The sequence below is a fragment of the Salvelinus fontinalis genome, unplaced genomic scaffold (genome assembly GCF_029448725.1).
Source record: "Salvelinus fontinalis isolate EN_2023a unplaced genomic scaffold, ASM2944872v1 scaffold_0589, whole genome shotgun sequence".
Lineage (NCBI taxonomy): Eukaryota > Metazoa > Chordata > Actinopteri > Salmoniformes > Salmonidae > Salvelinus > Salvelinus fontinalis.
In genome coordinates this window covers 85001-98993 of record NW_026600798.1, presented here as the reverse complement: position 1 = coordinate 98993, position 13993 = coordinate 85001, and the positions used below count along the sequence as shown (strand labels likewise).

Here is a 13993-nt window from a genome sequence, read left to right as displayed (position 1 = left end):
GGCATGGAGGGAGAAATAGAGAGACAGCAGATACAGAGAAACAGACACGGGCATGCACGCACACACACATGATGTATGCTCTGCTGGTCACAGCAACTGTTTAAATAAGAAAAAACAGAGTACAGAAGAGAAGTGAGGTCAAGGTGGAGAACATATACACTGACCTGGACTGACATCACAATAAAGACCTGGACTGACTGACATCACAATAAAGACCTGGACTGCCTGACATCACAGTAAAGACCTGGACTGGCAGACATCACAGTAAAGACCTGGACTGACAGACATCACAATAAAGACCTGGACTGACAGACATCACAATAAAGACCTGGACTGACTGACATCACAATAAAGACCTGGACTGACTGACATCACAATAAAGACCTGGACTGACTGACATCACAATAAAGACCTGGACTGACTGACATCACAATAAAGACCTGGACTGACTGACATCACAATAAAGACCTGGACTGCGTAACATCACAATAAAGACCTGGACTGCCTGACATCACAATAAAGACCTGGACTGACAGACATCACAATAAAGACCTGGACTGACAGACATCACAATAAAGACCTGGACTGACTAACATCACAATAAAGACCTGGACTGACTAACATCACAATAAAGACCTGGACTGACTGACATCACAATAAAGACCTGGACTGACAGACATCGCAATAAAGACCTGGACTGACAGACATCGCAATAAAGACCTGGACTGACAGACATCGCAATAAAGACCTGGACTGACTAACATCGCAATAAAGACCTGGACTGACTAACATCGCAATAAAGACCTGGACTGACTGACATCGCAATAAAGACCTGGACTGACTAACATCACAATAAAGACCTGGACTGACTAACATCACAATAAAGACCTGGACTGACTGACATCGCAATAAAGACCTGGACTGACTAACATCACAATAAAGACCTGGACTGCGTAACATCACAATAAAGACCTGGACTGACTAACATCACAATAAAGACCTGGACTGCGTAACATCACAATAAAGACCTGGACTGCGTAACATCACAATAAAGACCTGGACTGACTAACATCACAATAAAGACCTGGACTGACTAACATCACAATAAAGACCTGGACTGACTAACATCACAATAAAGACCTGGACTGACTAACATCACAATAAAGACCTGGACTGACAGACATCGCAATAAAGACCTGGACTGCGTAACATCACAATAAAGACCTGGACTGACTAACATCACAATAAAGACCTGGACTGACTAACATCACAATAAAGACCTGGACTGACTAACATCACAATAAAGACCTGGACTGACAGGTATAGGGGACGTCAGTCCTATGTAGACCATTAGAACTCTGTGCATAAAGATAACAAGCATGGACAGTCCTGTTTAACTCTCATCTCTGATCATTTGTCAAATAGGGAGAGAGAGGAACACACAATACTGACACATATAGGCCTAGACTCAGGGACACACTCAGTCTATCAGACACAATACTGACACATATAGGCCTAGACTCAGGGATACACTCGGTCTATCAGACACAATACTGACACATATAGGCCTAGACTCAGGGATACAGTCAGTCTATCAGACACAATACTGACACATATAGGCCTAGACTCAGGGATACACTCAGTCTATCAGACACAATACTGACACATATAGGCCTAGACTCAGGGATACACTCAGTCTATCAGACACAATACTGACACATATAGGCCTAGACTCAGGGATACAGTCAGTCTATCAGACACAATACTGACACATATAGGCCTAGACTCAGGGATACACTCAGTCTATCAGACACAATACTGACACATATAGGCCTAGACTCAGGGATACACTCAGTCTATCAGACACAATACTGACACATATAGGCCTAGACTCAGGGATACACTCAGTCTATCAGACACAATACTGACACATATAGGCCTAGACTCAGGGATACACTCAGTCTATCAGACACAATACTGACACATATAGGCCTAGACTCAGGGATACAGTCAGTCTATCAGACACAAACACTAACAGACATTCACACACTAACAGACACACTTCCTCTGGGAAAGAAAAACGTTGTCCTATTGTCTCTTCTAGGCATGCTGTCCTCCTCAGAACAGAAGAGAGCCAGGCCAAACTAGCGGAGCTCCTCCCCGGAACAGAAGAGAGCCGGGCCAAACTAGCGGAGCTCCTCCCCAGAACAGAAGAGAGCCAGGCCAAACTAGCGGAGATCCTCCCCAGAACAGAAGAGAGCCAGACCAAACTAGTGGAGAACCTCCCCAGAACAGAAGAGAGCCAGGCCAAACTAGCGGAGCTCCTCCCCAGAACAGAAGAGAGCCAGGCCAAACTAGCGGAGCTCCTCCCAAGAACAGAAGAGAGCCAGGCCAAACTAGCGGAGCTCCTCCCCAGAACAGAAGAGAGCCAGACCAAACTAGCGGAGCTCCTCCCCAGAACAGAAGAGAGCCAGGCCAAACTAGCGGAGCTCCTCCCCAGAACAGAAGAGAGACAGGCCAAACTAGCGGAGCTCCTCCCCGGAACAGAAGAGAGCCGGGCCAAACTAGCGGAGCTCCTCCCCAGAACAGAAGAGAGCCGGGCCAAACTAGCGGAGCTCCTCCCCGGAACAGAAGAGAGCCAGACCAAACTAGCGGAGCTCCTCCCCGGAACAGAAGAGAGCCAGGCCAAACTAGCAGAGATCCTCCCCGGAACAGAAGAGAGCCAGGCCAAACTAGCGGAGATCCTCCCCGGAACAGAAGAGAGCCAGGCCAAACTAGTGGAGAACCTCCCCGGAACAGAAGAGAGCCAGGCCAAACTAGTGGAGAACCTCCCCGGAACAGAAGAGAGCCAGGCCAAACTAGTGGAGAACCTCCCCGGAACAGAAGAGAGCCAGGCCAAACTAGTGGAGATGACAGCTGCAGGAATCTAGTAGAACCAACACTAATCAACATCAATCCCCCTTTGCCACAGTCCTAACTGGATATTACTCCTATTATACCCATTGTGGGAGTGGGTCTCAGATAACACCACTGCAGTAGTCACAGTGTGTGTGTGTGTGTGTGTGTGTGTGTGTGTGTGTGTGTGTGTGTGTGTGTGTGTGTGTGTGTGTGTGTGTGTGTGTGTGTGTGTGTGTGTGTGTTCAGGGTGAGTGAGAGAGAGAAGAGAAAGAGAAAGAAAGACAAAAGAGAGAAAAAGAAGAGGGTGCTCAGGAGAGAGGGATCAAAGGAGCTGTAACTAAAAAGACTAGCTTCATCTCAGCCAGTTAACAGGCACTGAGCTGCAAGTCAAATGAGCCCCTCTGATGTGTGTGTGTGTGTGTGTGTGTGTGTGTGTGTGTGTGTGTGTGTGTGTGTGTGTGTGTGTGTGTGTGTGTGTGTGTGTGTGTGTGTGTGTGTGTGTGTGTGTGTGTGTGTGTAACAAAATAGATGAGTGAGTAATATGTGACCTAGTAATATATCAGAGTGAAGCTCAGAGAGTGACTGAGTAAATGACTGTTTATCTGCACGAAGCTCTGTGAGAGTGAGTAGGAGAGAGGAACGACTCCTCTGTGAGAGTGAGTAGGAGAGAGGAACGACTCCTCTGTGAGAGTGAGTAGGAGAGAGGAACGACTCCTCTGGGAGAGTGAGTAGGAGAGAGGAACGACTCCTCTGGGAGAGTGAGTAGGAGAGAGGAACGACTCCTCTGGGAGAGTGAGTAGGAGAGAGGAACGACTCCTCTGGGAGAGTGAGTAGGAGAGAGGAACGACTCCTCTGGGAGAGTGAGTAGGAGAGAGGAACGACTCCTCTGGGAGAGTGAGTAGGAGAGAGGAACGACTCCTCTGGGAGAGTGAGTAGGAGAGAGGAACGACTCCTCTGTGAGAGTGAGTAGGAGAGAGGAACGACTCCTCTGGGAGAGTGAGTAGGAGAGAGGAACGACTCCTCTGGGAGAGTGAGTAGGAGAGAGGAACGACTCCTCTGTGAGAGTGAGTAGGAGAGAGGAACGACTCCTCTGTGAGAGTGAGTAGGAGAGAGGAACGACTCCTCTGGGAGAGTGAGTAGGAGAGAGGAACGACTCCTCTGGGAGAGTGAGTAGGAGAGAGGAACGACTCCTCTGGGAGAGTGAGTAGGAGAGAGGAACGACTCCTCTGGGAGAGTGAGTAGGAGAGAGGAACGACTCCTCTGTGAGAGTGAGTAGGAGAGAGGAACGACTCCTCTGTGAGAGTGAGTAGGAGAGAGGAACGACTCCTCTGGGAGAGTGAGTAGGAGAGAGGAACGACTCCTCTGGGTATATATATTTTTTTTTTTAAACACTCACCAGGCTGCCTTTTGACACGCATGTCCTTCACATTACTTCTGCATGGCTGTGGATGTAGGTCACACACCCCTAACACACACATTCCCTCCCTCTATAACCTGCCTTCCATATACACACACCCATACCTGTCACCATTAACCAGTTAGAGGGACGTGGGGCTGAGTGTTGGGTTAGGGTGTGGGTGGAGCCAGAGGGAGGTGTGGCTGGGTGTTGGGTTAGGGTGTGGGTGGGGCCAGAGGGAGGTGTGGCTGAGTGTTGGGTTAGGGTGTGGGTGGGGCCAGAGGGAGGTGGGGCTGAGTGTTGGGTTAGGGTGGGGCCAGAGGGAGGTGGGGCTGAGTGTTGGGTTAGGTTGGGGCCAGAGGGAGGTGGGACTGAGTGTTGGGTTAGGGTATGGGTGGGGCCAGAGGGAGGTGGGGCTGAGTGTTGGGTTCGGGTGTGGATGGGGCCAGAGGGAGGTGGGGCTGAGTGTTGGGTTAGGGTGTGGGTGGGGCCAGAGGGAGGTGGGGCTGAGTGTTGGGTTAGGGTGTGGGTGGGGCCAGAGGGAGGTGGGGCTGGGAGTTGGGTTAGGGTGTGGGTGGGGCCAGAGGGAGGTGGGGCTGGGAGTTGGGTTAGGGTGTGGGTGGGGCCAGAGGGAGGTGGGGCTGAGTGTTGGGTTAGGGTGTGGGTGGGGCCAGAGGGAGGTGGGGCTGGGTGTTGGGTTAGGGTGTGGGTGGGGCCAGAGGGAGGTGGGGCTGGGTGTTGGGTTAGGGTGTGGGTGGGGCCAGAGGGAGGTGGGGCTGGGAGTTGGGTTCGGGTGTCGGTGGGGCCAGAGGGAGGTGGGGCTGGGAGAGGCCAGAGGGAGATTTAATGGATTTTGATGACACCGTCCCTGATACGGCTAGGGGGGCATCCACATTGCCGGAATTCCTGAGACCCCCTTGAAGAGGGAACTGGCCAATAACAATACAGGGAGTCAAGAGCCTGATGTGTTTAGGGTCCTGCAGTCAGCCAGCCAGCCAGTCAGAGAGGGCCTCTGGCCATACAGACAGAGGAAGACTAAAGTGGGTCGCCAGCTCTAAATGGAACACACTTCCTCTATCATATCACACTTTCCACAAGTGGAAGAGGATGCAGAGGTGTGTGTGTGTATTGTGTGGAGTGTGTGGAGTGTGTGGTGTGTGTGGTGTGTGTGGTGTGTGTGGTGTGTGTGGTGTGTGTGGAGTGTGTGGAGTGTGTGGTGTGTGTGGTGTGTGTGGTGTGTGTGGTGTGTGTGGTGTGTGTGGAGTGTGTGGTGTGTGTGGTGTGTGTGGTGTGTGTGGTGTGTGTGGAGTGTGTGGAGTGTGTGGAGTGTGTGGAGTGTGTGGTGTGTGTGGTGTGTGTGGTGTGTGTGGTGTGTGTGGTGTGTGTGGAGTGTGTGAGGGAGAGATAAAGCAAGCTGATGAATCAGTCGCTAGTTATGGATTAAAACATCCTTCTCTTCATGTTTGTGCCACCTGCACATTTTCCCTCACAGATGTATGTAGATAAACTGAAGAACTGCCAGCCTTCCTACAAGCCACAGACACCTCAGGCAACAGCGGTAGACTATATGAACCTCAGACAACAGCAGTAGACTATATGAACCTCAGACAACAGCGGTAGACTATATGAACCTCAGGCAACAGCGGTAGACTATATGAACCTCAGGCAACAGCGGTAGACTATATGAACCTCAGGCAACAGCGGTAGACTATATGAACCTCAGGCAACAGCGGTAGACTATATGAACCTCAGGCAACAGCGGTAGACTATATGAACCTCAGGCAACAGCGGTAGACTATATGAACCTCAGGCAACAGCGGTAGACTATATGAACCTCAGGCAACAGCGGTAGACTATATGAACCTCAGGCAACAGCGGTAGACTATATGAACCTCAGGCAACAGCGGTAGACTATATGAACCTCAGGCAACAGCGGTAGACTATATGAACCTCAGGCAACAGCGGTAGACTATATGAACCTCAGGCAACAGCGGTAGACTATATGAACCTCAGGCAACAGCGGTAGACTATATGAACCTCAGGCAACAGCGGTAGACTATATGAACCTCAGGCAACAGCGGTAGACTATATGAACCTCAGGCAACAGCGGTAGACTATATGAACCTCAGGCAACAGCGGTAGACTATATGAACCTCAGGCAACAGCGGTAGACTATATGAACCTCAGGCAACAGCGGTAGACTATATGAACCTCAGGCAACAGCGGTAGACTATATGAACCTCAGGCAACAGCGGTAGACTATATGAACCTCAGGCAACAGCGGTAGACTATATGAACCTCAGGCAACAGCGGTAGACTATATGAACCTCAGGCAACAGCGGTAGACTATATGAACCTCAGACAACAGCGGTAGACTATATGAACCTCAGGCAACAGCAGTAGACTATATGAACCTCAGGCAACAGCAGTAGACTATATGAACCTCAGGCAACAGCGGTAGACTATATGAACCTCAGACAACAGCGGTAGACTATATGAACCTCAGGCAACAGCAGTAGACTATATGAACCTCAGGCAACAGCAGTAGACTATATGAACCTCAGGCAACAGCAGTAGACTATATGAACCTCAGGCAACAGCAGTAGACTATATGAACCTCAGGCAACAGCAGTAGACTATATGAACCTCAGGCAACAGCAGTAGACTATATGAACCCCAGACAACAGCAGTAGACTATATGAACCTCAGACAACAGCAGTAGACTATATGAACCTCAGACAACAGCAGTAGACTATATGAACCCCAGACAACAGCAGTAGACTATATGAACCTCAGGCAACAGCAGTAGACTATATGAACCTCAGACAACAGCAGTAGACTATATGAACCTCAGGCAACAGCAGTAGACTATATGAACCCCAGACAACAGCAGTAGACTATATGAACCTCAGACAACAGCAGTAGACTATATGAACCTCAGACAACAGCAGTAGACTATATGAACCTCAGGCAACAGCAGTAGACTATATGAACCTCAGACAACAGCAGTAGACTATATGAACCTCAGGCAACAGCGGTAGACTATATGAACCTCAGGCAACAGCAGTAGACTATATGAACCTCAGGCAACAGCAGTAGACTATATGAACCTCAGACAACAGCAGTAGACTATATGAACCTCAGACAACAGCAGTAGACTATATGAACCTCAGACAACAGCGGTAGACTATATGAACCTCAGACAACAGCAGTAGACTATATGAACCTCAGGCAACAGCGGTAGACTATATGAACCTCAGACAACAGCAGTAGACTATATGAACCTCAGGCAACAGCAGTAGACTATATGAACCTCAGACAACAGCAGTAGACTATATGAACCTCAGGCAACAGCGGTAGACTATATGAACCTCAGGCAACAGCGGTAGACTATATGAACCTCAGACAACAGCAGTAGACTATATGAACCTCAGACAACAGCGGTAGACTATATGAACCTCAGACAACAGCAGTAGACTATATGAACCTCAGACAACAGCAGTAGACTATATGAACCTCAGACAACAGCAGTAGACTATATGAACCTCAGACAACAGCGGTAGACTATATGAACCTCAGACAACAGCAGTAGACTATATGAACCTCAGACAACAGCAGTAGACTATATGAACCTCAGACAACAGCAGTAGACTATATGAACCTCAGACAACAGCAGTAGACTATATGAACCTCAGACAACAGCAGTAGACTATATGAACCTCAGGCAACAGCAGTAGACTATATGAACCTCAGACAACAGCAGTAGACTATATGAACCTCAGGCAACAGCAGTAGACTATAATGAAAGATAAACGCCAGTAGCAGGCATCAGAGAGACAGGAGAAACATCACCCTCCTGTCCTAAACAAATAATGGTCTTCTACGTCAAACAGAGAGGTATCCTGGCCCTTCACCCCTCAGCTCTACAAACAGCAGAGAGACAGAGATGTAGAGGAAGGCAGAGAGAGGGGAGAGGCGCAGGCCAAAAACAATCCGTGGACCCTTTTTGGCATATCTGAAAGGACACTGTAGCTACAACTGGTGTGTGTGTGTTTAAAGAAAAGCATCCTTTACCCTCTGACGACAGGCCTCCTCCTCCGTTAACACTCTCTGTGCTGGACTGGGAGTAGGCCATGGGGCCGCTCCTCTTCCCCTTCCTGAGGGAGCGGTTAGTGCTGGGGCTGCCCACCGGCGTGGAGGTAGACACCATCCCTCCATCCTTCCTGGAGAAGATACCGCTGAAGAACCTGACCAGCCGCCGGTCCGAGCCACTGGAGCGGGAGCCGGTGCCTCTCAGAAACCCCTCCTTCTCTGACACACTCTTCATGGAAAGAGTGATCAGATCGCTGTTGTCCAATGTGCGGTTTTTGCCTCTCGCTCGTTCCCAGCGGCTCAGCTCCGTCATTGAGTCAGTCTTGTTAAGCACAGCCCCGACTTCTAACGTGTTTCGTTTAGGCGGTCCCGTCTCGTCGTACGCCGGGTTTTGGAGGACTGTGGACTGGGGGGTCTGGTTGTCGTCCCCGGCTGTTCCTTCCCCGCGGCCGACGCACCCGGAGCTGCTGTGGTGCTTGTCTTTAGAGAGGGCCCGGATGCGGAGCAGTTCGCCACCCGTCCAGTGGCGGAAACTGAAGCTCCGGCGAAGCAGGCTGGGGTGGCTCTTCAGTGGCGGGGTCTCGGGAGAGGCCTTGACGGCTCTTCCGTTACTTTTGGACGCACACAACTTGTCCTTACCCCCGTCCCCATTAGTTGGAGCATCACTGCCCTTGTCCTCTGTGCTCTTGGCTTTCAGAAGCCTTTTCTTATCAACACTCCCATTCTCACCGTTGGAAGCAGATGTTGTCAAGGTTTTTTTAGTCTCCGTGCAAATATCCCCCTTAAGCCTCGAGTCAGTTTCTGCGCTTTCCTGTGTCCAGCTTATCCCCTGTGATTTCTTCTGACTCTGTGGTGACATGGTCTCCTCTGAGGCCTGGCTGTTGTTACCATGCTCTGTGGAGGGGCTAGTGGCAGTTTCCTTCAACTCTTTATGCAACTGATGCGCCTTTTTAATTTTAAGCCTTCCAAGTTCTAATTGTCCGGTGCTGAATGTCCTGAAATTTCTCATGTAGTTGTGTGAGTGGAACTCGTCGCTTTCATCCTCAACTTCTTTCAGCTCCTCCAGCAGACAACTCCTCTGGAGCTCGGAGGAGACCTCGCGACGGTAAGCGACCACTTTGGGTTTCTCGAGACGTCGTGGTCCAGAGCTCCCGCAGCTAACCCCATCCTCCTCCTCCAAGCTCTCTTTCTTTACCAAGGTGAGAGAGATCCGGTACACTGTCTTCCTTTGTGGCGTTCCTCGCTCCATCCTTTCTATATTACCGTCAAGAAGGTACATTCTCTAGGGACACGAACTGAAATAGGAGCTACTGAATAGGCTACACGAGTGGGACAGACGTTACTTTGAATGGAAAAATGACTTCCAGACACTGGTCCTTTGATGTCGTCTAGTAATAAGGAAGTAATAGCAGGCTATTTGTAATAATACTATAATTAAACGAGTACTATAATAAATTAGTTACACTCCTAAACTAATATTAAATATCAAAACAATTTACTTATCCAGATGTGCAAAAAGGCATGAGAATTCGACGCAGGAAATGAATTCCTTTCACATCCCGGTGGATTTATAAACTGGCAACAAATGTAATGTAGCAACTAAACAAGCACGGCGTCTTCATTTAGGGCATGTCCGGCTTCTCTCCCTCTCAAAATGCATCGCTTGTGCAAAAAAATGCCCACGGTTCTTTACGAGACTGCAGTCGCTTACAGAGTCATTTGTTTTCACAGCAAACAAATCTATAAATATTCCTGGTTCAGGCAGCAGTGTCCGGGCTTATTGCTTCAAGATCGACCACGACAGTATTCCCATTATTGTAGAATAATATTATTACAACGCTGTATTCCTCCAAGCGAAGTGAGTGCGTTGTCTCCCATTGTGTTCGCGCGCATCTCGCGCAGCGAAGCCAGCTTGCCTTGATTTAGTGGTTTTGTTTTCAACCCCAGTGTCCAATTGTGATTGAAATGGGGGGGGATTTATAGCCAAAATCAAGCTTCCCCAATTCCTCACTCGCACACGGCTATCCTGAGAACGCGAGGAAACGTAGCCACGGTCTCATATCCTTTTCCCCCCTCCACCTCTCTCCTCACTTCACACTCAAGAGGGACACGGATCACCCAGCAAGAACCCAGGATTAGAAGCAAAACACGAATCGGATTTGAAACATGGAATGGAACGAATTCAGACGGATTGCTGGCGTTTCAAAACGGTTTATTCAGATATTAAGAGTAATTTAGGGTTGCACAGGCCTCTACAATAAACAAAAGACGTGTTTCAATTAAGAATTCAAAATATGTGTAACAACTGTGTATTTACATAGGAACTAGGCTTATACCACATATATACACCTACAAAGAACAGTCTGGTTCATTCAGAGATAAAACATCCACCGGGAGAAAATGAGACATTGTGGCATTGATTTCACCTACATCCAAGGTCGATTGGACACGGTTATCAACACAAGGCTATCAGGTTGCTCAAAACAAACATTGGGAAACTCCACTCCGGGATTTGCAGCATCTCAGTGGTTCTCATGTAGGGGTGTGGCTTGTGCTTTTCTCTCTGTCCATCAGGATCTGTAAACCCACCTGGGCTGCCCCATCGATACTACTAGCGCCATAAGGATGAACGAAAGTGATATTACGAAAAAGTTAAACTATGGAATGATAACAATGACTACAACAGACTGATAACAATTCCAAACACATCAATATTCAAAAGAGCTGTGCTCACTGCCGACAGATATTGTGTGGACATTGCAAAATGTAGCTGTATTGCTTCAAGGCTATTCTAGTCAACCAATTTGTCAGAAGCATGAAAAACAAGTCTACAATGAAAACAAAACAAACCACTAATATAACTGGGTACAGTCCTTGAGAAGAATTGTCAAAAGTGAACCCTCATCAAATATGCTAATTGATACGTCCAATCGTTCACGGTTAGAATCATAGTTTGTCATGCACTTAGCTAAACTAACTTACTGTACAACTAATTTCTTGACCAAACCGAATCGGCGCGTATGTTGATTGTGTCTATCCTCACCAGAAGCGTTCATAGTACCTGTCAAAAGTTTGGACATACCTATTCATTCAAGTGTTTTTCTTTATTTTTACTATTTTCTACATTGTAGAATAATAGTGAAGACATCAAAACTATGAAATGACACATATGGAATCATGTAGTAACCACAAAAAGTGTTAAACAAATCAAAATATATTTTATATTTCAGATTCTTCAAAGTAGCCACCCTTTGCCTTGACAGCTTTGCACACTCTTGGCATTCTCTCAACCAACTTCATGAGGTAGTTACCTGGAATGCATTTCAATTAACAGGTGTGCCTCAATTTCAAAGTTAATCTGTGGAATTTCTTTCCTTCTTAATGCATTTGAGCCAATCAGTTGTGTTGTGACAAGGTAGGGGTGGTATAAAGAAGATAGCCCTATTTGGTAAAAGACACCAAGTCCATATTATGGCAAGAACAGCTCAAATAAGCAAAGAGAAATGACAGTCCATCATTACTTTAAGACATGAAGGTCAGTCAATCCGGAAAATTTCAAAAACATTGAAACTTTCTTCAAGTGCAGTCGCAAAAACCATCATGTGCAATGATGAAACTGGCTCTCATGAGGATCACCACAGGAAAGGAAGGCCCAGAATAAACAGTTAACATTAGTTGATTGATGCTTTTAGTGAGAGGTTTAATGCTTTAATAATTGTAATTATTATACATTATATAAATAAGCACATTTAATTTTGTCTGGCTTGCCGTTCGAAATAAAGTTAAATATTTTTTGCTCAAATAATTTAAACTTTTCAGGGTAAGCAGGGCCATAAGTAAATAGGTAAACTGGGATATGACTAAAGAATTAATCAGGGTGATTTTTCCACAAATCAAACTTTCCATGGTAGCAAGACCTTATCTATTTTTGCTAATTTTCTGTAAAAAAAAATTGTAGTAAGTTCCTTTACTTCTTTAGGGATATTAATACCGAGTATGTCCACTTCAACGTCAGACCAGTTTATTGGTCAACTACATGGTAATGTCAAAGTAGTATTTTTTTGTGATCCAATATGTAATATGGTCCACTTATCATAGTTTGGTTGTAATCCTGAGGTTAGAAAAATTATCTAGATCCTCTATGAGGCTGTGCAGGGATGTAGATTGCGTATTTAAGAGGGAACTTGAGTCGTCAGCGTACAATGACACGTTTGTTTTTAAGCCCTGGCTTTCTAGCCCCTCTATATTATTGTTGGATCTGATTTTAAGAGCCAACATTTCAATGGCCATAATAAATAGATATGCTGATAGTGGGCAACCTTGTTTTAGCAACTACATTCATTTGGGGAGAGTTCGAAACACATGAAACATTCATGAACATTTAGCTAGCTTGCTGTTGCTAGCTAATTCATCCTGAGAGATAAACATTGGGCTGTTATTTTACCTGAAATGCATAAATGGTCCTTGCTGGATCTTTGTACAATTTTGAGTGACACAAAATCGTGTGTCCTCTACTCCGACAATTAATCCACAGGTAAAAGGGGAAACCTAGTACGTTTTTAGCTACTTTTCTTTGATGAATCTCTCCTCATTCTTCTTCTGTGGATCTTATATGGCGGTTGGCAACCAACTTTAAGGTGCATTACCGCCACCAACTGGACTGTAGTGTGGACATCGTTCATTTTTGAAATGACACACATGGGTATGTGCTCATAAAAAACAATGAGTAGATGGGAGAGGCGGGACTTGCAACCTAGTTCTATTTTACCGCCTGGCTACACAGACGTCCGTTGACGCACACGAGCAGTTTGGATGAAATTATTGAATAACATGTATATGTGTACATTTATTTTGCAATGCTCTCTCACGCCACACAGGCGGTTTGGTCAGCATGTAATATAATGGTCATGCCTTGGCAGTCACACACACAAGATGTTCAATTCAGCACTTCTCCCAGCCTCCAGTCAGCAACTCTTTCATCCTCTCCCTCACCCTTTCACCTCTCCCCACAATCCCTCGCCTTTTGCCCTCTCTCCCACCTTCGCCCTTCCTCCTCCCCTCCCGTTTCCTCCTCTCCCCCACCATTTCCCCCCCTCACCCTTTCACCTCACCTCTCCATTACCCCCCTCCTTCTCCCTCACCCAGTTTCCACAGCCTCCCCCTGTTCTCAAGGGAAGGTGCTGGTGTTGGAGATTACCTTCCTTATCTCAACCCTAAATCCCCCTCGTCTTCCCTTCTCTTTCAACTTCTCTCTGCTTGACATTTATGGATCATTATTTACATCAAGGGAGATTACAGCAAGTTGATCAGCTCCTATATGCCCTGTGTCCATCCACACACACACACACACACACACACGCACACACACACGCACGGGTCGTCTTTCTCCCTGCTAGTCCTTTCATTCCCCTCTGTCTCTCCTCACTTTTATTGAAGAGAGGAACATAAACCTATGCAACATTAACAGGTCCAGTCAGCCTACAGCTTGACCAGATCACCAACGCCTTCAAACCACTGTGTTTTCAAGTCATAGAGCCTATTTGTAACAGACAGAAACACCACATTCAATTGACTGGTTTGATTGCTAGCTTTAAAAGCATAAAGGTT

General features: G+C 47.1%; 1 protein-coding gene across 1 annotated transcript; it reads right to left on the bottom strand.

Annotated features, from left to right (window-relative positions):
- Window positions 1–4824: 4824 nt before the first annotated feature.
- Window positions 4825–13380, bottom strand: LOC129846574 (uncharacterized). Its single transcript, XM_055914519.1, has one exon. The coding sequence runs from the start codon at window positions 9663–9665 to the stop codon at window positions 8205–8207; it is 1461 nt and encodes a 486-aa protein (XP_055770494.1). The 5' UTR covers window positions 9666–13380; the 3' UTR covers window positions 4825–8204.
- Between the last annotated feature and the right edge of the window lie 613 nt (window positions 13381–13993).

What these genes read in the sequence shown, in the direction of transcription:
- LOC129846574 (XM_055914519.1), bottom strand. Translation starts at nt 9,665, where the DNA reads ATGTACCTTCTTGACGGTAATATAGAAAGGATGGAGCGAGGAACGCCA.